The following is a 27,313-nucleotide window of genomic DNA, read 5'->3' as shown; positions in this document are numbered from 1 at the left end:
TGCAAAACAATTTCAATCGTCATTACGATTTCATCAGCAACTGTTTCCTTTAATCTTAACTGTCAACAGCAAAACTGTATTTATAGCTTCAATTATTAAGGGCCTAATTAAATCGCGTACACCGATTTGCATAGTTAACACATTTTTGATTGTTCGATTAAATATCTTATGATTATGACTATTAAATAACTTATGGTTATGGCTTCATTAGTAAGTTACGGCTATGGCTGGAAGGTGCTTTCTGATTAGGCTAAGAACTACATTTGATTGCACATTTTTGTTGTGTAATTGGTTAAACAAGATATTTTGTTTTGGAGGCTTGTTACGTTGATATAAAAACATAGATAGGGAGCTGATGATTTCTGTAAATTTGCTTTTTTTCTCTGTGACTCTCTCTCTCTCTCTCTCTCTCTCTCTCTCTCTCTCTCTCCTTTGATTATAAGGGTAATTTTGTAATAATGTCGTGGGGGAATATCAAAATCAATCTACACTATCAGCCTTTAGGGTTTCTTAGAGGTTGACATTTTATCGGTCTCTAGATTTAAATTTATAACAAAAAATTAACTATACTTATAGTTATAATTTGTATTGAAGCTTAAATCCATAAAGACGTGAATTAAATCTCTCCTATATTTTCCTACTGTCGGCCATCTGTGTGGAGCGAGGCAGCAAGGGCATCATTTCTGTATTGTCCTACGAAGCGGTATCAATAGGTTCCCCGTCTAGTTCTGTAGCGCGCTAACAGATGGCAGCAAACGGTTGCGTGCGCAGTGAGAGCTAGCAGTGAATTTCATGAGGCAGTGCACCAAGTGACATCGCTGTGTTTACTTCGAAAGTTGTGAAATTTCTGTTTTTGTGATCACGTGTATGCTGTATTCTGTCATTCTGTCATAGACAGTAACAGAGAGCCACCGAGAAATTTTGTGTTAAACTTGGGAAGTCTACTACAGAGACATTGAGCATGCTTCGGCAGGCTTACGGCGACGAAGCAATAGGTCGTATGAGTGTTTCGAGTGGCACGGGAGCTTCAAAAGCGAAAGAATGTTCCTGAAAGACGATGAGCGATCTGGAAGACCTGCCACGAGCGTATTCCCCGTGAATGTGGTATTGTGCATTGAGGATTCGTCCCCCAGGGCCAGACTGTCAACTGAAAATTCTGCTGCGATGTTTGGAAGCGTTTAAGGGAGAACATTGGGCGAAATGACAGGATTGTGGAGCACGAAGAAATTGAATGCACACTATCACTCCTGACTCGTGAGTTTCTCACCAAAAACAACATGGTGTCGCTTCCGCACCTGCCCTATTCGCTAGATTTAGCCCCTGCAAGCTTCCATCTCTTTCAAAGATGAAAATGCAACTGAAAAATCGCCGTTTTAACTCCATTGTCGAGATCCAGAGCAAATCGCAGAAGGTCCTTCTCGCTTCAGGTACGGCTCAAGGTACCGGCAGCTTGGGCAGTCGCTCGGGGCGCCATGTGCTAGAGGATGCCAAGGAGGGCATGACAAACACAAGGAAATTTCTACGACCGTCAGCTTGTGCACGCCGGAGTTCAGCTTGCCCCGGGCGCCAGCAACCCTAGGGCCAGCTCTGACTCGCTTACGGAAAACGACTTCCAGGCCGGATTCCAGAAGTGGAAGGAAATCTGGGACTGGTGTATTGCTGCGCAAGGTGACTATTCCGAAAGAGATGATGTTAAAAATATTTAGGAAAATAAGTTATTTTTCATTAAACATAATTAGTCGTGGAACTTTCTGATGTCACCTCGTATGTATCGAATTGTTAATTTGGATTGTAGTATATCTATACTGTACAAATGACTCTTTAAATGACATAAAAACTAATATCTTTAACAAATATTCCTGTTGGATCTATGGAAAAAAAAGATGAAGTCCAGCCGCAGCTGATAGAATGAGAGAGATTACGCTATAACGGTCTTTAGTCACCAATTAAGTTTATGCATCAATATCTTCAATTACCCAAGGAAATCTGAAATTATTACAGAACAAGCAAAACTCAAGCTGAAATTTTGAGAGAGGTAAAGAGTAGGCCTTTGCTCCGTAGTGGGAGACAAATAACTGGTTTGATCAACTTAGCATGTACAATCCTACCAGTTTTCATAATTCAACTCAGTCGTAGCTGTTTATGCTGATATCAAATCAATTGTTATTTTTCATCTATGTAAAGCCGTCACTGAAAAGCAAAAATCTGCTGTCACTGTTTTGTCGATGTAAATGTATCGATGTATTTTCTATTTAAAGGACCTTCAAATGTTAACAGAATTTTATCCGTGGGGAACGACAATAGGAAAGTTTGAAAGGGTAAGTAAAATATTTTCATTTTATTTATTTTTTTTTATTAGATACGATCTCCGGTTACAAACATTCCATACCATTTACTTTACTAACTTTACTAACACGAGTGTTGCAACTATTAATTTCTCCACCTTCTAAATTTCGGGCCTCATACTTCCATACTACACAAATTATAACATTATCATCATCATCATCATCATCATCACCACCACTACCACCACAATTTTCTGATATATTTAAATATATATGAATATGTCTAGATATGCAACTGTATACATGAGAATACATACATAAAGCAAAAAATACATATCTGCACATATGCATGCACACATACATACATACAAACAAAAATACTCTGTTTTTGATGTTGAAATTCCAATGAAGGTGCCTTGAATCTAAGTTAGAAAACGGCTCTTTCTCTATTGGCAAGAAATCTTGAAATAAGACTGAACTATGACAGACATACATACATAGATACACACACACACACACACACACACACACACACACACACACACACATACACACACACACATTATATACATACACAAACGCACAGACACATATCTCCTAACTGTATGCTCTGAGTACAACTTCTGCTAAGGCCGAATTTGCCTTTCATCCTTTTGGAGGCGATAAAATAAGAACTAGTTAAGCACTGAGGACAACGTAATCGACAACTACCCTCCCCTAAATTTCAGGCCTTGCGCCTATGGTAGAAAGGCCAAATATATGTATATATATAAGCAGTAAATTACTTATACCCAACTATTGTTCGTTTAGATTCCCTCTCCTTTCGTTCGAAGTCAGATTTTTGGTATCTGTTCTGGTCTAAGCAGTAATTGTTTGTATCTATTATGCCATTATTGACGTATTTTTAACCGCTATATATCTATATTCGTTTATATAAATATTTTTACTTGTGTTATTCTGTTTCAGTCTCCTAAGGTAAGTATTTTGCATGTCTTCTTGTGTCTGATGTGATTGCGTTTTGGGATTCATTTTGTTTTGTGTGGATTGAATGCACCTTTGTTGTTTTACACTCAGGAAGTTTTTTCATCAGTTTTTTTTTGTTTGTTTTGTTATATGCATTTTTCTAGCTAGTCCTTCTTTTAAACAATCTGTTTTGATTTCTGATTTCTTTTCTGCTAGGTTTGAGATTGAGCTTTCTTAAGTTTGCTAGACTGTTTGAGATCGAAATTTAGTGACAAAATACCCCGTAGATGAAGGGTTATTTTCTCTTTAAATTATGGAGAATATTTTTGCAGCTTTGAATTTTGTAGTAGAGTGCGGCTGCAAAGTAGCTTGTAAAAGAGAGAAGCATTTCTATCAAATCTATTATTGCATTTGTGCTTTAATTGCAAAACTTTAGTTAGAAAATCATCACTTTCTTCGGCTACCAGTTATTTATTGCCGGCAATGATAGCATATTGTTTTTTACTTTCTATGTATCAAATTCGAAATACACATTTCACTTTAAACCTCACACTACGTGATCCTTTATTATTTGTACTACTAGGCCTTATGCGTGTCTGTGGTGATCTGGTAGAATCGTTAGGGCATCAGAATAAATCCCTTGCGTTATACTTTGCTGCACTTTACCTTCTGAGTTCAAATCCTTTCGTTATCGAAAATAAAGTACCAGTCAAGAAGTGGGGATCGATGGTATCGACAAATTTGCTGGTCTTATACCTAAATCGGAAACGGTTTTTTTCCCGTGAGGTAAGCATCTTTCTGCCTGACGACTACATACAGGGACGAGCAAAGAAAAGAATTGCCTATGTCTATCGTCACCAGAAACGTGTAGAAGTTTTTCATATCCCTTTAAAAAAAACAGCTGAAAGAAGCTTTGTTAGATGTGCTTGAGAAAATTATCTTCTTTGCGCGGAGCAGGAGATACGGATGTTCACATCACTTTTGGTACGGAAAACACAACTCAGTTGTAAAAAAAAAGAGTAAAGCACACATTCATTTATGCATAAGTAACTTTTGTTACGCTTCATGGGTAGATGATGAGTGCAGATTTGAAAGAGGGTGCCATGAGGCCAGGAAGGACCAAAAAGAACCCATAAACCCTAATGATTCTTAAAAACAAGAGGGCCGCACTGGAACAGTGCTCTTCCGCTGTTTTACACACTGGAACGGTGCAGAAACGAAAGACACGGGACTTGTAGTGCAAAGCAAAAGACCTAGTTGCAACACTTGTGGGAGAATAGGGTATTTAAAGAACTTTATTCTGTGAAAGTAGAGAAGGTAAAAAGATAGAAAAGTAGCGAAAAATAATATTTGTAGACTCTAATCACCAGTACCCCACGGGTGCATTCTGCCTTGGAAACCAGTGACCAAACAACCTGCTTCATACCATCACCAAGCAGTCAATCCATTGTCTTTTGACGACGGAGATTTGATATTAACCAAAAAAGATTAGAGAGGGTGCAAGAGAAAGATAGGAATAACCCCTCTCTCTAAAAAGAGGGATAAACCCGAACAAAAACTATTTGAAAGATTGAAGAGCTCCTCCCCTACCTTCTTACAACAATACTTGCGTATAAAGACATTCAGTTTTAATGTTAGTCGTAGACAACTTTTAAGCCCCAATATTAAAATAAGACAGTACAAATACTGTATAAAGACCCCTAAAATAGAGGAGCTCCAGATTCAAGAACTGAGCACGATGAGTTAGAAGTATGACTAACGGTGAGGAAAAGTGTTTGAATTGCGATACAATGATAATTGCTGACGGTAAAATGCAGCAAGTGAATGTCTTTTTCTCTTATCACGACACAAGTTTGACTTCTCAACATATAGAAAATTTCTATTATCAAAAACTGGATTGATGAGTCATCAAAATGGTCCTCTCAAATATTTTTCTGAATACAAGGAGTTAGTATCTTAAATACAGATTATTATCCCTCGCATCAAAAGTGATTCGCATCAACATCACATTTTGTAGATAAAGAAACCTCATTGTGAAAGCAATCAGGCTTGATCTTTACCATTAATTGATTGATGAACAGGGGCACAGACTGCCTTCTGAGTAAGATATCAATCTAGCAACGTGATAATTAATTTTATGTATTGTATGCAAGATAAACTTAAGCTACTTTAGGTCTTTTGTTATAGACCCAAATAAATTTGAGACTTTTTTTTTTCAGGGAGATTACCGTCGACAGAAATGGGATATAATGGGTAACACGCCAAAAAACGTAAGTAAATATATTATTTTACTGGCAGCATATATTTCAATTTCGACGTAAAATTACGAATCTCATTTGAAAAAACAAAAACAGAAATTCAGTATTTTGTTTTAAAGTAAGCAAACTTAATCTTATTAGTGAGGTCAAGCTGGAATTTATTTTTCATGGGTTTGCATCTTGTGCGTGAACCACTTGTTTAAATATCAATATTGTTGTACAATGGCCCTTTTCTCTAATATTTTTCTGAATATGAGGAATGTTTTTAATAATCTATAAAAAGCTATTTGCGTCAATATATCATGCTTGTAGATAAAGAAGCCTTTATCTACAAACATTTGCTAAGGATTTCGGATTTGGAATTAAGGGTTTGATGGAATTTTTGGATCTAAAAAGAATGTGCTATACATAGCTTGCACTTCTTTGATCCATTGACATATGACATAGATTTCTCCAACATGTTCTACTTGATTATATGTTGTGTGGAGTTGGTCTTCCATCTTAAACATGACTAGCCAACTTAGAAGACTGGTGGTTTGCATAACGTCTTTTAAAATTGCCTTCCCATAAACACACGTAGTTTTCTTTTTAATTGCCTTACCTTGGAGCACTGCTGTGACTTCGGCTTCATAAGCAAGTGAGTTTATCAAACACACCTAGTCAAGTGAGCAAGCTTCAGGGTCTCGACATTTGCAACTGGGTGTGGGCTGTCGGTGATGATTATGACTGATAATGTCCTTCATATTGGGGCAGCAGCTGTATGAATTTTTTACTGAGCGGCTATTAAAAAATTCCTGTAGTTATGGTTTACTGGGAAATGTTTATCTAAGAAAGTCGGAGATTTCTTATCCATGTTAGTTTTAACATTTAAAAGAGAAATTGGTGGTAGTGGTGGTGGTGGGAGCTATGCTATTTTCCTATTTTTGGTTTCATAGTTTGTAATTGATCTTGTAGGACATCTTATTTTTGAAGTGCTGTTACCTAGGTCATTTTTATTGGCAGAGGCTACTTTATCAAATATTTCATTTGAAAAGGAGAGATTAGATATCCTATTACTGATGTTGGCTATTAGGTTCCTAAACACTATAGAAGGGTGACCGTTTACGCGTATATACGAATTTTTCATTTGGCTTGTGATAATGTATATATATGTATATATATATATATATATATATATATATGCTATACAAATCAGCTGTGTAGAATTATCATTGAAAGAAAGATTGTAGTGGATTAAGGTAATCGAAGCTGAGGTTCGATCATCTCATCAGGGGTCAATTGAGTGTGAGGTTAAACAAATCTAATGAAATCTAATCAGATGAATAGAATTGAGTATAAATTTTTATATTGTTGGGTTGAATATAGTTAGATGTGTATATGTGTGTGTGTGTGTGCGCGTGTGTGTGTGTGTGTGTGTGCGTGTGTGGGGGTGCGCGCGCATGTCTTCGTGTGTATGTATGCATATGTGTGTTTGTTTGTCTGTGTGTCTGTTTGTTGAATGTAACATCTTCACCACCAGTGGCAAAGTACAAATTATCGAAGTGTAGTTATCTAGTCCCCCACGAAGATACAGCTTTATTTTTTAATACCATTTAAGAAGTAGCTGTTGCTTTATATCTTAACCAAAAGTCACTTGAGGACTTCTGTTAAGAACTGACGATTACACAAGGAATGATAATAAGATGGCCTCAACGTGGTCGTTTGACTATAAGATATAACACCTAAGTTTCTTTCTTTTGACACTTCACTATCTTTAAAAATAAATTATGGACATACTGGATAATGTAGCACTATGAACTCTTTTTCTTAATATAACACAAGTAAGAGACGGCTGGAATGCCTCTGATCATAGATGTGGTTTATCCACACAGGCCTCGGGCTAAATAACAATACTATCAATGATGAGAACAAAGCCCAGGTAACTCATTATCTCTTTGTTGACTATATTACACTTCTACAGTTACCAAACTTGCATAGTTTCATAAAGAAACAATGAGTGCACAAGTCAAAATGTTCCCATTTCTAAGAAACATATGTAAAATGAATAATTGGGGGAAAAAACATCAAATGCATTCTTAATCCTAGATTTTAATATTTAAGGTAAATTTGGGCTTTCAAACCCTTCAAAATTGTAATAGTTGATGTATTTTGAAACAATCATTAGTAAAATACGAGGGAAAATGCTTGTGAACAGTGGTTAACGTTAACCTACTTATACTACTTATAATGTCATTGAATATATATATATATATAGGGAGAGTTTATAAAAAAAATAAAAGACGAAGACAGGTGGTGTACAAAACAAACATATGTATTATTATAACGCTCAGGAATAGAAAAAGTCTTTTACGTTTCGAGCCTACGCTCTTCTACAGAAAGGGACACAGAAAAAACAAGGAGAGAAACAAGGAGAGAAAAAATGTGTAGTGGCTAACGATCTATCATGGTGACTATATATATATGTGTGTATGTGTGTGTGTGTGTGTGTGTGTGTGTGTGTGTGTGTGTGTGTGTGTGTGTGTGTGTGTGTATGTGCGTGTGTGCGTGTGTGCATGTGTGTGCGTGTATAAAAACATGCATACACCTTTACTTGTTTCAGTTATTAGACAGCGGCCATATTTCAGCATCAACTTGCAGGTTTGGTTTAATAAATCAATTCCAGTACTTATTTTCAAGTCCGGTATTTATTCCATTAGTTAATGCCGCATCACAAGATTACGGTGACCTAAACCAAACAACACCGGTTGTCAAACAGTGGAGAGGGACAAACACAGACACTTAGATATAAATACACACACGCACACAAACGCACACACACATACACACACACACACACACCACACACACACACACACACACACACACACACACTCATGTCTAAGACGCGCCTCTATAAAGTTTCCCTTCACCAAATTCACTTACAAGATAACTGGTTAGTCCAGGGCTATTTTAAAAAATATTTGTTAAAGATGCCGCACTGTGGATCTGAACCCGAAACCACATAGTTGCTAAGCGAACTTCTTAACCACATAGCTATACCAGTACCTTTAGGAACATAAAGGAAAAAAGAAAAAGGAATACTAATTGAGCTGAGAAGCCGTGTTTATGTTATTTGTTTTGTCTGGAGGAAGGAGCTTTGCTCATGTACTGCGCAGTTCCTTTGTGACCGGTGATAATGAGGTCCCTAACGTTTCCATTAGACTGTTGCAAATCGACTTCCACATCACCCACCCCTACGCTTGCAGTCATATTGTAACATCTCTTATCCATCATTCGCCCTAGGATGCTGAGTGTGTCTCAGCAAGTGACATGCAGATTAAAAGTAAGCATTAGAGCAGAATAAAACAACATAGCATGGTATGTAAAAAATGCCACAGAACCGCTATTATTAGAAGTAGGAAGGTCATGCTTGTGTAGGAGGAAAGACTGCAAAGATAAGCAGAAATTGAAAACGTATGAAACTGAAAATAGGTAGGTAAAGAAAAGAGTGCATGGTCAATTTCATAGGGATGTTGAAGATAAGGCAGACAGAGAAAAAGATGGCTATGGATGACTAAAAGTGATTCAAAACCGGAAACGGAGGCTCTAATCTGTGCTGCCCAAGAGCAAGCACTAAGAACAAACTGCATAAAATACAGAATAGACAACACAGCAGAAAGTGATAAGTGCAAAATCTGTGGACAAAACAGTGAAACCGTATGACATATTACCAGCCAATATATGCCACCAGCCCAGAAGGAATATAAGAGACGCCACAACAATATAGCCAGGTTTGTCCATTGGACACTCTGCAACAAGTACAGACTTGACAGAGCAAAAAATTGGTACGGCCACAAACCTGAAGGCATCGTCGAAAATAGAAATGCAAAGATCCTATGGGATTTTATGATTCAGTACGACCATGAGACAGAGAATAGGAAGCCGGACATAATTTTAATTGAGAAAGAAAACAAACTATGCTAGATCAAAGATATGACATGCTCAGCTGACAACAAGGTATGCGATAAGGAAGAAAGAATAGTTGAGAGATATGGCAGGTTAGCTTGGGAAGTTAAGCAGTTGTTGTCGATGAAAAAGGTAGCAGTAGTACCAATAATTGTTGGAGCCCTGGGAACAGTGAGCAAAAATCTCGAGAAGTACATGGAACAAGTAGGGGCTGCAATAAGGGTGGAGCACTTGCAGAAAACAGCACTGCTTGGAACCGCTCGAATACTCCGGAATGTGCTCGAAAATTAAGAGGTGTTACCTTAGTTCACTGGTAGTGAACAGCTGACACTGTAGTACATCTCCAGCGTTAGAAGCTGTGCAAAGGCAATAATAATAATAATAATAATAATAATAATAATAATAATAATAATGATAATAATAATAACAAGAGCACTCAGAGAACGCAAAACTCCGCCAAGGCAATACCAACGTTCTCTCAACGATTAGTCGGAGATGCTTTTTAAAATTAGAATATCTGAAATAAACTGGACTGCTCTCACAAATGAGAATGCTAAAAATGAACCCGACCCCTCTCAAAAATTCAGTAAAAAGAAAAACGGAAAACTAATCCAGAATCCTTCTCTGGTACCTGATCGATCCGAATGGTAGTCATGGAATGTAAAGGTGGGTGTGCGGGCCGTGTTTGTAATGCAGTGTGTGTGTCGTCTACAGTGGGAACAGGAACACTTTTCTCTATGAAGGTCGTTTTTAGTCTATCCACTGATATAGTGTCTTTATGACCATGAAGGTCTATAGTGAAAAATTTATCCGTACATGAAAGAAAACGGAAAAGACCTGCATACGATGCTGTTAACGGAGGTTTAACAACATTGTTGCGCACAAAAACATGAGTCCAAGAAGTCCAAGAAGGAAATTGGAATAAAGTGACCAGTAAAACTGTTTCAAAAATTTTGTCTCCTTGGTACGGCCAGAATAATTAGCAAAGTATTTGATAGCCGAAAAGAAAATGGATAGCATGGTATCGTAGGCTACTGGTAGCAAGCCCGCTACGCATGTAAAACTCCAGAAGCTCCAACTAAACCTGTGCTAAAGAGAAATAATGATTATATATATATATATACTTTATTTTTGTGTATGTCTGTATGTACGAATACATTTTTTGTATGTAGTACGTATGTATATATAAGAGATGTTAGGCTCCTAATTTTGATATGTTTGGGCTTGTACCTTGAGGAAGCTCTACACTTCTTTCATGACTAAGCATTTTAAAGGAATGATATTTTAAAGCAATGAGCAGAAAGTTTTAATAGTATCTTAAAGAGCCATAAACAGATAAGGGAGTAATTAACAAGTTGATCCAGAGACTTAGAACATAATCTCTTGCTTCGATTCTAACCTTAAGGAAGATTAATTCAGCTACTAAAGCGACTCCTGGTGATTGTGATGTTCTTGAAGAAATTTGTAAATCCTGTAGCGGCTTTATCATTTATAAATTCACAGAAGTACTGGAAGTGTGAGAATTTTTTTTGTACCGAGGTAAAAAAAAAAAGCAATTTAAAACTACATCTATCATTCGTACAGCTATAAAGTTAAGTGTGATCTGACAAACTAAATTGTATCGCTTTATTACCTGTAGCTGAAAAAATTCCTGCCTTACATGTGTCATGTTTGATCATCTCGAATCTCTATATACCCTGAAAGTTAGCGTTAATTTTCATCTGGCCCAAGAAGAATAGATATGAATTTTAGTTTCTGTCAATTACAAGAAAATACTCGGAAACATAACAAAAGGCTAAATAGCCTTTTGTTCAAGACAACTCACAAATGTGAGTCGTCTTGATCTCGCAAAGACTTTTGATATTGAGTTTGAGAAACTCCTTGTGGAATGATCTGGTTAAGCTGAGACTTACTGAAAAGTTGCTAGACTCATTTCTCTCTATGAATGCATGAAAGCGTCTATATCATCAAATACAGAATGGTCTGCTTATTTGTATGTAACCAATGGTACTAAGCAGGTCTGTGTCATTTTTTTTCTCTTCCGTTTACTTTATTAAATTCTCACATGCTTGACATACCATTTCATGATGTGTATGGAGTCATGTTTTGTTTCAGACATCAGTGGAAATTTACAACCGTCTACGATTCGAAGTGAAATCCAAAACAAAGTTTCAACTAGTGCGAAATCGTTTTGCTGATAATTGTTCTTGTAGTTCACCTTTCTGAGATGCAATAAATTGTAGACAGCGTTTCGGTAAATGCAAAGGCTTTTATTTTGGTTATAATCCTTTAGAAAATTGAACTTATATATCAGTCTTGATAAAATGATATTCCTTTGGTGTTGCATTTGTCGTATACTGATGAGAAATCTCTGAAAACTGTTCATTATTTTTCTTATCTGGATGCTATTGTCATAGATGGTGTTATTATGGATAAAATTATCATAGCTCGAATCAGAGAGGTATGTTTATATTAAATATTAAAGTTCTCTTTGAAGAGCCAAAAAATGCTACAGTGTCACAAGGTTGTTCATACAACTCGTCTTTCCGTTGCTGAATCAAGTTTCGATATCAAAAGCCTATGTGTATTACTAAGTGGATTTCTATTAGTACACGTATGTGAGGGGATACAAATAATTTCTGAAATACGTCTTATATGTTTTAATATAAATAATGTCTAGGATAATTCATTATTGTTTCTTCGCGGGACAGTCCTGATTTAGAAACTTCATGATTCCAAGTGTTCTAATTATAACTATGTCATTTTTTAGCACGACTAGGACTACCTAGCTTCATATATCCTGCTTTTTAAAGAAAATTTGACGTGAATTAAGGAAGATTTGACAGTTATTTCTAGCATGTTCAGTGACCACCTAATGGCTCTCTCAACTGTCTTTGTTAAAAGATGCAGTGTTTTTAAAAGTGGGTATATAAAAGTGAGCAGTATAAAATGTTTCAAGCTATATTAGTATGTTTTTTTTTTTAATACACATATTTTATTATGCAATTGAAATCAAATTTTGCTTTTAGTTCTTACTCCAGTTCTATAAACGGCCTATAGTTCACTTTCTTGTTCATCATGTACGAGAAGTCGAAACGATAAAAACCACTGAGGCGTGTATGGACTATTTATAAAGATAACATTCGTTCACAAACACATGTATATAACTTTAATACATTGCAGCCATCGTGGCCGTAGTCATGGTGGCTACACCATGATCAAAGCATTGATGGTGCATTTGAGATGTATTTAAAATCGTCAATCTCTTACAGCAAAATAACTCAGAAAATCGGACACAGAGCGGCCAGCCATCATCAAATGTAGAACCTACAACATATAACCAAAGTAACCAAATTAACAACGAATGTAAGGTTATCTCATATCTAACTTATAATTTTTGTTTTTATTATCTTATATCAATCTTTTGATCTATTCTTAATCTTTGTATACACTGAAATTAATGGAATTACCATGAAACAAAAAATAAAAAATAATAAAAATAAGGAATATATTGGTGCTCTTCAAGATGCCTGCAAGAACCAGTAGAGCGTAAAATTTCGTTGTGCTTCCCCACATTTTGAGTTCTAATCCCATCAGGGTCAACTTCGTTTTTCATCTGTCTGAATTCGATAAAATAAGAACCTGTTAGAATCAGCAGTCGATTATTTAGTTATTGTTATTTATTGTTTGCCCTTATTTTTACCAACGTTTCTGATCCACTCGCATAATTTCTATTTATAACTTCATCTCGATCACTTTTTTGTAACCCACGCCACTAGTTTTTGTACGCAACTGTGTTTCGAAGGTTTTGATTGCATTGCCCTCCAAAGATAAATAAAGAAAAAATTACTCTTATTATATCTTGCCGAGATCCTCGTTGTGGGATCGACAAACTAAAGTATTAATGAAGTACTGGGGTTGATGGTATCGGTTAACTTGTGTTCCTCAAAACTTTTTGGCGTTGTAAGCATCTTATTTATCTATCTAGTTATAATTACTGCTTCTGTTATTTTTGTTTCTATTGTTGCTGCTGTGGCTGCCACTCCTGCTGTTATTGTTTTTATTATTATTATTATTATTATTATTATTATTATTATTATTATTATTGTTATTATTATTATTATTATTATTATAATTATTCAGTAGTTTTATTTTTATAGCGTGCTTTCACTTCACTACCGAGCGCAGCCCTGTGTGCCTTGGGTATGTGCTGTGACTTGCTGTGATGCTCTGATGGTTACTGCATTGAAAGTGTTCTGCGTAGGATGTGTGCAGTGCCTAGTAGTGCAATTTTCTGTATGTTATATGTGTTTGTAAGTCCTGGTGTTTTTGTTATGTATTTGTCTGAATATTTTTTTATCATGCCTAATGCACCTACTATGATAGGAATTGTTTCTGTTTTTAGATTCCACATTCTGGTTACCTCTATTTCCAGGCCTTTGTATTTTGAGAGTTTCTCCATTTCTTTTAGAGACACGTTGTCATCTGCTGGTATTGATACATCAATTAGAAAGCATTTTTTTCTTCATGATCTCTGACAACTATATCTGGTATGTTGGCCTTAATTTCTCTATCTGTGTGTATCGGCATATCCCAGAGTATGGTTGCTTTCTCGTTTTCTGTGACCTTTTCTGGTGTGTGCCTATACCATCTTTTTTCTGTTGTTATTCCATAATGTTGGCATAGCTTCCAATGTATGTAGGTTCCAAATCTGTCATGTCTGTGAATATATTCCTTCTTAGCCAGGACTGGGCAGCTAGAGATAATATGATTTATTGTTTCTTGTCCATCTCCACATATTCTGCAGTTACTTGTTATATTTCTTTTCATTACATGTTTTTGGTAATTTCTGGTGGGGAGGCTTTGGTCTTGTGCTGCAATTAAAAATCCATCTGTCTCTGCTTTGAGTCCTGAGCTTCTCAACCATTGCTGGGATTTTTCTTTGTCTATTTCTTTTGCATTTAGTTTAGTCCAGTATTTGCCATGAAGGGGCTTTTCTTGCCATCGTTTTATCATGGTTCGTTGCTGTTCTAGTTTTAGTTTGGATTTCGTTTGTTTTATAGCTTTTGTTGTGTCTTCTTCTTCTTCTTCTTCTTCTTCTTCTTCTTCTTCTTCTTCTTCTTCTTCTTCTTCTTCTTCTTCTTCTTCTTCTTCTTCTTCTTCTTCTTCTTCTTCTTCTTCTTCTTCATATTTGTTAGGTGGTATGATTTCTTGTTTGTATTTGTCAGTTTCCATAAATACTGAGAACAATTTTTTGTTTTGCTTTTTTTTACCGCTATTTGTATCAGTTTTCCTTGCTTCTGAAGTAGGTATTTTTGCAGTCCTATGGTAGTTATTTTATAATAGTTTTCCAGCTTTATAAGGCCTCTACCGTTGTAAATATAGCCTTTCTATGTCAGATTTTGGGTGATGCATCCTAGATCCTGTCACTATTTTTCTTGTTTTTCAATCTATTTTGGTTAGTTCATTTAGCGTCCAGTTAAGGATATTGTAGATGTAACTTATAACTGGGACGGCTAAAGTGTTAATACCTATTATCTTGTTTTTAGAATTGAGCTCTGTTTTTAGTATTGATCTAACTCGTCTATAGCATTCTTTTTTTAATTTTATTTTTCATTTGTGTGCGTTGTGTTTTATCTAGTTCATGTATTCCTAAATATTTGTAAGTTTGGCTTTGGTCTAATTCTCTTATTTCATTGGCTTTATCTAGTGTGATGTTGCTACTCTTAACTAATTTTCCTCTTTTCGGGGTTACTTTGGCGCATTTTTCTAATCCAAATTTCATATCTATTTCTTTGGGAAATCCATTAACTGTCTTTAGTAGTGTTTCCAGCTGTTTGTCATTTGTAGCGTATAATTTTAGGTCATCCATATATAAAAGGTGGCCGATCGTTTTGCCGTAACACCTATATCCGCATCCAGTTCTATTTAGCATATCAAATAGAGGTGACAATGCCAAGCAGAAAAGGAGTGGAGAGAGCGTGTCTCCCTGGAATATTCCTCTTCTAATGGGGATGGCTTTGGTTTTCACGAGTCCCTCTTTTGTTTGGAGCTGTAGCACTGTCTGCCATTTATTCATAGAGTGTCCTATGTATTTTATAATTGTTGGTGCTACCTTATTAATGGCTAGTGTTTCGAGGATCCACGTGTTGGGAATGCTATCAAACGCCTTTCGGTAGTCGATCCAGGCCATACTGAGGCCTTTCTTCTTTCTGTGGCTGTCTTCAGTTATGGCTTTATTGATCATTAGTTGATCTTTACAGCCATATGAGCCTTTGCAGCATCCTTTCTGCTCTTCTGGAAACAGGTTGTTTTCGTCCAGGTGCTTGTTCAATCTTTGTGATATTACTGCAGTAATTGCTTTGTACATTGTAGGGAGACAGGTTATAGGTCTGTAGCTTTCTGGTTTTGTTGGATTTGGGAATTAAGATGGTTTTCCCCCTTCGTGAGCCATTCAGGCATTGTCTCTGGCTTTGCCAGTATGTTGTTAAAGTTTTCAGCCAGCTTTTTGTGCATTCCTGTCATATTTCAACCAGAAGTTGGGGATCTTGTCATGCCCAGGTGCCTTCCAGTTGCTTAGTCTTTGCAGTGCCTGAGTGACCTCTTCAGTTGTTATGGGGGTCCCGAGTTGCTCAGATGCTAAGTTTGTTGTTTTAATACTCCTTTTTTTTTTGTTGTTCATTCGCCGACCATATTTCTTTCCAGAATTATTCTACTTCTTCTGCCGTTGGTGCTGTTGTGATGTCTATTTATTATTATTATTATTAATAATAATAATAATTATTATTATTATTATTATTATTATTATTATTATTATTAATATATTATTATTATTATTATTATTATTATTATTATTATTATGGTTATTATTATTATTATTGTTATTATTATATTATTATTATTATTATTATTATGGTTATTATTATTATTATTGTTATTATTATTATTATTATTATTATTATTATTATTATTATTACTATTATTATTCAGTATCTGAAATGGAAATCGATAAATTTATCACCGACGAACGCAACGAGATAGCTGATACCGACTATCAAGAGAACGGTGGAAAGGTAAAGTGAAATAAGTCACATACATGCATGTATGCCTACTCTCTCTCTCTCTCTCTCTCTCACACACACACACACACACACACCACACACACACACACACACACACACACACACACACACACACACATATATATATATATATATATAATATATATATATATATATATTATATATATATATATGTACATGTATATACACATGTATATATACACAGAAGCGGGATTCGTCGCCCCAAAGAACGTTTGACCAGTCTTTAGCCGTCCAACTTGATCCGCTTCCGCCGGTTCGTCTCAGAAATTATTGGCTTCTTTCGAGCGATCCGGCCGAACAGTTCAGATTCTTTTAGGCAGTTTCTGACAGCTTGTGGTATAAAGCTGAGGTCAGTTTCATCAAATAAATGCTTGCAAATGTTCACTGCTGTTAGCATTCGGTTACCTTCGGAGAGTCTATGAATTAGCCGATCCACCTGTACTGTTGTCTTTTCTCGGAGCGCCCGTTTTTTTGCCGATCTTTGTATTGGCCAGCGGCTTGATAAAGCTTCCATGCTTGAATACAAACCGTTTTGCTGCATTCTAATTGTTTGCTAATGTTCATGTAGGACACATTTTGCTGATGAAGCAACACGATATTTGATCTAGTTACTGGGCTAATACTACGACGCTTTCCCATAACCAATTAGTGTGGAACAATGTTCGATTATTAAACAAAACAGTGCAGTAGGACCAGCCATATGATCACCCATTTGGTTTATTAATTTGCATAATCTTGGTACGGTCTTAAACTTATTTTTCCGACAATTTCTAATCATTTGAAATAATTGCGCATTAAAATTATTCGAATTGTAGAAAGATATATAACGCCTATATCATTCGGAAGAGAAAAACATTCTACCTAAACTGTAAAAAGTAAAATAATTTTATACAGTTTTGTTAAAAATATATTAATGAAGGAATAGAACTGTCATCATCGATCTTAAACTTATTTTGGCCAGTGTATGTTGATAGACTTAATCGCAGAATCCATTCTAAATACAGCGCTCCAATTTAGTTACTTGAAGGCAATAACAAAATACGAGAACGAATTAAAACCAACAGGTGAAAATATATCTTGTAGCGGAAATTGAATTGAAACTCGATGGCAAGAGAACATAAGTTAACGTGAATAATATACAAAAGAAAATGTATATATACTCAAAATATTTAATGGTCGTAATTGTTGATATACGAATTTTTCTTTCTTCGCAGAACAATGACAATGAAACCGGTAATTGGAACTCAGAAAAGGGTAGCTATATAATTTCCGTTTCAGATTTTATATTTTCTTTTAAATTTTATTTCTATAGTACGTAGAACATATGTGTGAAATATGTTTGAAATACTAAGAAAATTATTGATTTGCAAGACATACGCTGGTACTTTGAAATACAGGATGACATGCAATCAGCTGGTAATGCAATTAGCTTGTACATCACCAGTGATACACTGTAAGCACAAGACTTAACTCTCAAGTGTTGACCACGGTATTAAAGTGAGGAAAAAGAACTAAAAATGACAGGTCGCCAGATTAATTGAATAATTTATCAGATTTAATTTCATCCCTATCTTGTGAAATCAAATCTCACCACATCGATAATATCTTTCATATATTCCAAAATAAGTAGATACTAGTTGGGTACAATTATAGTGTACCGTTCTTGACAAATTTATGATCTTGTGCTAATGTAATGAATTATCATTATATTCCAGATCCAGATAAACGTGTTAGATTAGCAAGAACATTACAGTGTCGGATAAATTGCCATGCGGTATTTCTTCCAGTCCTTTATTTTGTTAAGTTCAAATCCAACTGGGGTCTACTTTGCCTGTAATACTTCTGAGGTCGATAAAATAACACGTACTAGAGTGCATAAAATGTCAGGCTTTGCGCCGCGTTTTGAAAGGACTGGAATACAGTACCATCTTTATATTTAGTATTGGTGTGGGTGGGGGTAGATTTAAATTGTCCCTCATCAGTTCAGGGTTGATGAAACTACAGTTTATCATAAATCATGATCGATTCCTCAAATTTTTCCTTTGTGCAAATAGTCCGCTGATAAATATCCATTTCTCTAATGTCAGATGGCAAAAAATGTGCACACAAGCTCCAATGATGATTTCAGTTAGTATCTCGAGTATTTAATTACAAGCAACCAAGATAGGGAAAATCATTTCCTAAATAATGTAGGAAAACGCAGTTGATATTTTATAAAGCTCTCAATAAAAATATACCTATAAAAATGTATTTTTCAAGAATTCTTGATGTATTTGTTCTTTACTACTTTTTTGCTTTTATCAATTCATTTTGAAAGAAAATCCAACAGAGGCGAAAAGAATGTATTACGATTGCGGAGGCCAAGATAAATCACCTGATAGTCCCAGGCAAGTGAGCTCCTATTCAATGAGAATTGTAAGTATAAAGTAAACAACTATTATTTTTCAAAACATGTGTGAGTTAGGTAAACATAGATACGTGGACGCAAGAGCAAACATATACAGTGTGTTCCAGACAATATAATATCATCCCACACTTGTTATGCCAAACAAAATAAAAAGGATGACTAAATACTAAGTAGAAGTGTTTAAAACAAAAACAAAGAAAATGAAAACATGAATATGAAGACAACCCTTTCATTACCAGCCCGGCCGAAACCGGCTCTGGGTCTGTCGTACAAATGTCTTGTTTCCAAAAGTTCTGAATTAAGATCTTCCACTAAACCTTGGTGGCAATTTATGTTCCTAACACTAGCTTAATGATAACTAAGTTATTTTACTAAATTCTTTGTTATATTTAAAGTAATTGAAAGAGACACACAGCATATCAAAAGAAATACAGTAACGAAAGGGGTAATTTTGAAAATAGTTTAAATTTCGACTTCTAAAAGGTTTCTTGCTGCATTTAATCATTTCGCTGTTTAGGTGAATGACAGATAGTATCACTATCTAAATAAAACCTAGAATCAGATTAATCTAGATGTGGGTCTACATCGGCAAAAGTAAAGTATTAAAATCAAAAAATTATTTAAAATAATAAACTCAGTCTATTAATAACAATGAAGTAGCTATATATTTTTCGTTTCAGCTTTATCTTTTTTTTACATTTCATTTCATTTCTATAATATGAAGAAAATATGTGTGAAATATGCTTTTAATACTAAAAAAATTATTTATTTGCAAGACATGCGCTGGTGCTTTGAAACAGGATGACAAACACAATGCTTAATTCTCATTAGCATGGATTACTGTATTAAAGCGAAGGGAAGGGATATAAAGATAAATGAAAATGTAGGTAGCTAAAGCTACAAGTTCAAGAAGTTCAGATCTGTTACATCACATATTAAGCATATACTCTCCCAAATAATATACAAATATTACAAAGTGAATACATCTTACAATAAATAAAATTCCTGAAGGTGTAAGGAAACATGCACATTCAATAATTTTATTTGAACTTAGAGAGTGGGCTTGAAGAATGCAACTTGGAGAGTGGACCCAGAACGATAGTGGACAAAGAAGTTGTGTTACAAAAGGATTGATGATCTAGGTTGTTTTTGGCGAGATATAAAGGGGTGCTGACTAGATGATCATGTCGATATCGATTTCCTTAAAGAGAGAGGAGATATTCCGGAAATATGAGTTAAATATTAGAGGCGGATTAGAGAATATGATAACTGCAGAATGCGAAATCAACTGGCAGGAGAGAGTACAACCTGTGATTGAATGGGTACTCGCAGGGGAGAAATGTGATCAATAGTTAGGGTTCACCGATAAGGCGTGTCCATAGCAAGGCGGAAAGAAATGGGTTATTTTGTAGGGCATAACCTCGAAATCTATCTCAGATACGGCAATCGCGGTTGTGGAGGAATTGTGAAAGGGAATAGCTGACATCATTTGAGCAGAATGGGATAAGTAGAAATCGAAGCAGGAAGCATAATGTACGATATAACAACCGCGAATTTCATGGATCTGTTTCACTGCATTTCAGCATTATACATTCTTTCTATAGCTTTCCTGTTTTTGCTCTAATCCAGCACCAGGCCAAGCCTTCCACCCAACTCCGTTGTGTCTGTGAACGACAATTGATTTTTCCCTTTTGGTGACCTTCTCGGCAAAATGAAATTAACGATTAGTTTTCCTTGTCTTATCATCTCCAACATATACAGAAGCACACATGTTCATACAATTCTACTCTTTTATTCACTCACCCAGACATACTCGTGTATTCACACGCAAATTTCCTTGTCGTTTGTTACTCCTCTCCCTCTTTCATTTCACGCATAGCCTATCGTCCCTATCTACTCTTGCTATCTTTTACTAAATACCACCATCCATCATTCCCACTTTAATCACCATGACTCGTTTAAACAATACGCAGTCTATTTTCTTTCTCTCTTAATTTACTTTTACTGTGCATTGGTAAAGGGTCTGTGTCTGGAACGTTGATAAATATTCCGTTTACTCATAGCTTGATACTTTGACATTATTTTTATTTTCTATGTCACTTTCTAGCTTTTCCTCTATTCTCATTAACGTTTTTGTTATTAGTTCATAAAGCAGTTGTAGTAAATTTATCACTGTGAATACAATACGAAGATATTCGCCTTAAATTAGACATATAAGAGGACTAAATGACTTGAAAGTCTTGGCCATAGAATATTTTGACACAGAGAATATTGGGAGTAGTTGTTAATTAAACGTCTACTTTGCTCTTTTCATGTTGTATTAATGCCGCAATTGCGTAGATAAATTCGAGATCAACTGAGAGTGGAGTTTCATACAGTTGATCTTGTAATTTATATTCTACCAACCTCATAAAATTACTGGCCAAATAAAATAACTTTTCAGCAAAGCTACAAGTTTCACTACGCAAACGATGATTAAACAGTATGTTTATAAGGTAATGTTCAAAGATTTCTCACTGCTCAATACATCCTTTCAATGTTGATTCAAATACTTGTATTACTTTTTAAGAACCTTATTCATATTCCTTATGATTCGTAGACATGAGTTGCAGTTACATTTCGTACTAACCTCCTAACTATATTTTCAATTCGAATGAATTTTGCTACAAAATCTGCTTCTTTTAATGTTAAGACTGATAAGAAAACAAAAAGAGTGAGTTCTTCGAGAAGATCCATATAGTCACAGCTACTATAATAGATATATTCTTACAGCTAAACCGCTGTTGAATATATATTTAATGCATTTAACGCTGTTGAGTATAAATTTAGGTGCATTTATCGCAAGATTGAACAAATAAATTTTATAACTCAATATTGAAACCGCCTATATTTAGCCAACCACTTTGATTTTCTTGAATTTCCGAGTTGCTTCCATGATTTGCAAATGAAACATGAGCATGTTAGTATTGTAAAATAATTTCATTACTTATATTGTTAACTATGAATTAAGAAATAAAACATTGTAGCTAAATTTCAGAATGATTTAAAAGATATAGCGTGACTATATCTCGTACGTTATAGCCATGAACAATACACGAATAAAACCCTCACAGCCGTTTAAAAAATGCTGGAACTCATAAATTCCTGAAGATATGACAGATGTCCTTACTCAAATAACATGGTAAATAAACAACATCGCAAAGAAAAACCTCCGACTTAAGGTTTAGAAAATACTTTAACAATGGGCAGTTGCCGATCATCTATTTAACTGAGCAAAACCCACAATTGAGTATTACTTTCACAATATCCTAGATCGCACACAAAAGACGGCCATCCAGTTGATTGACAAATGCCAAATCATCAACATACCTCTGGCCAACGGGCGAGCTCTTTCTTCTTTCTTTTTTCTTTCTTTCTTCCCTCTACGCTTTCTATGTCTTTTCTGTCTGCCCGTTATATCTTCCAAACATCTTTTACTTCTCTGAACAAACTATTTGCATATCAACTCGATGATTCAGATACAGCTCTCCCACTCTCATTACCCACTTAATTTTCCCAATACTAAATCAAAAACACCCTGCAATTTCTCCCTTTGTCATGTTTCTCCCACAGACAAGCAACCTTCTATCCATGCTATTATCTCCACCTTTATGTTCTTCGAGATTCGCTATTCCAAAACAGAATGATTTCACGTTCCCTCGAAAGTTTATAAATTCTTACACATATATACATTCATACATGCATATATATACATATATATGTATTTACATGTATATATACATACATATATACATACATATATATGCATACACATATATATATATATATATATATATATATATATATATATATACATATACATACATGTATGTATGTATGTATATGTAAATATATATATATAATATATATATATATATATATATATATATATATATATATATATATATATATATAATATATATATGCATACATACATGCATGCATACATACTTACATAAACATACATAATTATACATATATATATATATATATATATATATATATATATATATATATATAAGAGTGAAAGAAAGCTAAACTTCCTTATCAAGCTTCAACATGCTTCTGCTTGGCGGCAAATTCAAATATAAATATATAAAAAAAGAGTGGGAGATAGAAACGACTATTACCTTGCATGTTGAAAAAATAGATGCTTTAATGAAACATCTATATTTCACCTTGATACAAAAAAAAGCTGTCAGCTGGCGAGACGAACACAATAATTTTAAAAATTCGAATGGTTGTGGACGAATAAGGTGATATTTTAAAATTATTGATATTTTTTCGTAAATATGGAGGGATAGTTAAAAAATTAAAAATTCAAATAATAAAAAAATGATAAAAGATAATAAAAATATATATATGATAAAATTATAAGATATAAAATGTAAGTGAACTAATAAATAATAACATGAAAACCGTGTATGTGTGTGTAGATACATGTATTCGATAGAGAATGAATAGAGTTCAGTAATACGAGATATCATGAAGATAAAAGTCAATTAAAACCATGAAAAGTGAAAGTCAGTTAAAACCTACGGCCGTTTCAGGAAATATTAAGGGGCTGTAGGAACAGTCCATATTCACTCCGTCGAATAATATTTCCTTCATCAGAGTTCACTGTTTGTGGTAAGGTTCAGTTAAAATTCTACATGATGAATTCCTGTTGGTGGGTGGACGTCGAAAAGTTAAATATTGATAAATATAACTGATGAAAATGATACTGGATCATCCAAAAATTATATGTGAAGAAGTGTTTTACCTCAATGATTTTCTTTTACTATAGAGCAGAAGTCAGTCCCCATCAGAAACAATGAGAGCACGCGCAGCGAGAGTTTACATGGAAGAGTTAAGTAAGTAGTTGATATAATGTCTTAAAATATAAAAAATACTAAATTTAAGATTTATCTTCACCACAAAATAACCGCGACTACGAAATACATTTCAATGGTAATACTAGTTTCATATTTTGGCATAAGGCTAGTATTTTCGGGAGATGGGGTAGGTTTATTACATCGATCTCAATACTCAATTGGTACTTATTTTATCGACCTCGAAAGGATCAAAAGCGAAGTCAACCGCGGCGGAATTTGAGATCAGACGTAAAAACTGAAGAAATGCCGCTGAGCATCTTGTCCAGCACAGTAACATCTCTGCCAGTTTGTCGTCTTATTTCAATGGTGATATTAAGAAGAATAAAGGTGGCAAGCTGGCAGAATCGTTAGAACGCCAAGTAAAATGCTTAGCGGCATTTCATCAGCCTTTACGTCTTGAGTTCAAATTCCGCTGAAGTCGACTTTGACGTTCATCCTTTCTGGATGAAAGTACTGGGGGGGGGGGGCATGTAATCGACTAGCCCCACTCCCACAAAATTTCAGGCCTTGTGCCTATAATTGAAAGTATATTAAGAAGAACAAACGTTCTGAGTTCAAAAGCCTCAACTTTGCCTTTCATCTATTCAAGATTGATATTGTTGGCCTTGTGACAAAAATTTAAAACCAATATTGAAAGAATAGCACACTGGCATACACATAATACATTTAACGAGCACGTGTTTATATAAAGCAAATAACGTGTGTGTGTGTGTACACACGTGGCGTTCGATCATATAATAATATAAATAATATATAAATATATGCATATATACATACATATATGTACGTACCTACATCTATATGTATATATACATGCATATATGGGTACAGGACAACAAAAAAAACGTAGAACACAATGAGAAACGAAAACATAAAAACAAAAACATAGAAACGAACTTTTTTTCAAACAACGAAAAAAAAACAGAGAAACAAGACATACAACACAAGGAATATTCCCCTTCTTAAGTTGTTCCTGTTTCGTCTACTCCGCGTTTCGAAGGTGAAAGCACCAGCGAAGTGATAAGATTGATAGTATTGACTAATGCCTTTCTCAAAATTGTTGACCTTGAACCTAAAGCAGAAACTATTATTTCTTTCTTTGTTTCTTTATAGAACAATAAACTAAACTGAAAACTTTAATGTTAAGCGCAACACTCAATAACAACTACTCTATCTGTGCAATACTATACCAAACTTATAATAATTCTACAACTATCTTCTCATTATTCAATATTCTCTGCAACACTAAGCTCTTTTTGTGTTATTTTCTCAGAAAAGGGTATGGAAGAACAGCGAAAAAAGAAAGAAGAAATGAAAAGGGAATACAATGCTCCGGTAGGTCCTTTTGAACGGTTCAATGATTAATATTATTGAGATCTACTTATTTCATGCATTCTTCCGTTATTTCCTTTTATATTTTGTAGATACGAACATAGCATGACTGTGTGGCTAAGGCGTTTGCTAAGCGAGCGTCGTTTAGTTTCAGGTTCGACCCTACTTTGCGACACCTTGGAAAAGTGTTTTCTGCTGTTGGTCATGGGTTGACCAGCACCTTGTGAGCGGAATTTTTTACTGGAAACATTCGGAAAGCCGTCGCAAACAAAATACCGCAAAACATTTTGACGCCTACTTTGTCAATTCACCACGCTAAAATTAGAGGAAAGAATTATTTCTAAATAAAGCACAAAATCAAAAATTTTGAAAGGAGGTGATTTCACTAGTAATTTATTTTATTGAAACCGTAGGGATGAAAGGCAAAGTTGACCTCGGCGGGATTTGAACTCAGAAAGTAAAAAGGCGGATGAAATACAACCAGCCCAACGATTCTCTCAATTCATTTCCCAAATTAGGGGAAATGTCAGCGGCAACAATAATCTAAACACCTTCTGAAGGCTGTTTAGGAAGGAAATGGGCAGAAAGATAGATTCCCTTTCGTCACGTGTCAGCGACGAGAGAGGAAACGGTGATGATGATACGCATTTATATACATACACTTATATATATATATATAATAAGTGTATGTATATAAATGCGTATCATCATCACCGTTCCCTCTCTCTCTCACTCTTCCTTCTTGACTCTCTCGTCGCTGACACGTGACGAAAGGGAATCTATCTTTCTGCCCATTTCCTTCCTAAAGATAACACGTGCTTATTCCTGTCTCCTCTCATAAGCTCGTCCTCCTAGCATTCATAATAATTGTTCTATCGTCTTAGCTTAACAGCCCTCACCGTTTGTTTTTACTGTTTTGTTCTCACTGTCCTGTTCTTGTTACCACTTTCGCCCTCCGCAAATCATATAAATCATATTGTTGCTTGTGCAATAAATGATAGAAAAGTATACAATATCAATCTATACAATACCTAATGCATATATCATTCGTTAGTATTTCATTCTATTGAAACTGCATGATCAATATGTAATAGCATATTCCTTATTATGCAATATTTTATCATAATTACTTTACATTCTATAGAATTAATGTACACAAAATATGAGAATATACACAATGTTTTTATTTACATGATTAGTTTCGATTCCATTGCAAACTAAAAAAGAAATCAATAACATCGTAGTACATTTCCAGTTACAATAATACATGATTTTAAATTTTCTCTCTGTTAAACACACACACACACACTCTCTCTCTCTCTCTCTCTTTCTTACTTACTTCAACAAACGTGTTAACCATGTAAATTCCCTCTTCACGTGGTTAATATTTCTCTCTTTCTTTTTCTCTTTGCCTCTCACTTCCACTAACCACATGACAGCGTGGTTTGTGGAAGTGGCTATCTGTCATCATACTCACTCCCTTCCTCCCTCCTCACTCACTCTCACACTCTCTCTCTCTCTCTCTCCTCTCTCTCTCTCTCTCTCCTCTCTCTCTCTCTCTCTCTCCTCTCTCTCTCTCTCTCTCTCTCTCTCTCTCTCTCTCTCTCTCTCTCTCTCTCTCTCTCTCTCTCTCTCTCTACCTCCCTCTTTACAGAAAACTAAAGCGTAACGCCTGAACACAACAATCAGGATTGTAATATAGATTTTACATCATGCCCTATTACATTTATGTGAGTTTGATGTAAACATTGACCATATAATCGTACAAGCAGTTATTTTCGGTTAAGGAGCTTCGTGATTAATGACACTAAAATTCATCAATAATATTTATCTTGCTTAATGTCAGATCTTCTCTGTATATCTATACTGATTAATGTTTCATATGAGTATCTTTTTCTGTTTTCATATTTTGTTTTGTGATTATTTCAAGTTGACCATGACGCACCAGGAGTCATTATGCTCGCGCGCGTGATTGTGTGTATGAGCACTTGACTTTTAATGGATATTCATTAGGTAGTTCGTCAGTGTAAAGTTTTAAAAAATGGAAACAACCATGCCCGGACTTGTTCCTGGGAGGGTAACTTTATAGGTGCAATCCTATGATCAG

General features: G+C 35.1%; 1 protein-coding gene across 6 annotated transcripts in view; it reads left to right on the top strand.

Moving 5' to 3' along the window:
- Positions 1–27,313, top strand: part of LOC115209500 — a 92,029-nt gene that overhangs the window by 51,389 nt on the left and 13,327 nt on the right. For 4 of the 6 annotated variants that reach the window (XM_036501137.1, XM_036501141.1, XM_036501136.1 and 1 more), the window contains exons 4-12: positions 2,259–2,318; positions 3,252–3,260; positions 5,468–5,518; positions 12,724–12,817; positions 16,442–16,524; positions 17,769–17,808; positions 18,872–18,969; positions 23,787–23,853; positions 25,148–25,209. In XM_036501137.1, the coding sequence (XP_036357030.1) occupies positions 2,259–2,318; positions 3,252–3,260; positions 5,468–5,518; positions 12,724–12,817; positions 16,442–16,524; positions 17,769–17,808; positions 18,872–18,969; positions 23,787–23,853; positions 25,148–25,209 (564 nt within the window). The remainder of the gene's footprint in view (positions 1–2,258; positions 2,319–3,251; positions 3,261–5,467; positions 5,519–12,723; positions 12,818–16,441; positions 16,525–17,768; positions 17,809–18,871; positions 18,970–23,786; positions 23,854–25,147; positions 25,210–27,313) is intronic. The other 2 variants (XM_036501139.1, XM_036501140.1) reach the window with 2 other exon arrangements.

Source organism: Octopus sinensis, linkage group LG3 (assembly GCF_006345805.1).
Source record: "Octopus sinensis linkage group LG3, ASM634580v1, whole genome shotgun sequence".
In the NCBI taxonomy this organism is placed as follows: domain Eukaryota; kingdom Metazoa; phylum Mollusca; class Cephalopoda; order Octopoda; family Octopodidae; genus Octopus; species Octopus sinensis.
Note: the sequence above shows the minus strand (reverse complement) of the source record. Positions and strands in the feature narration are given on the sequence as shown.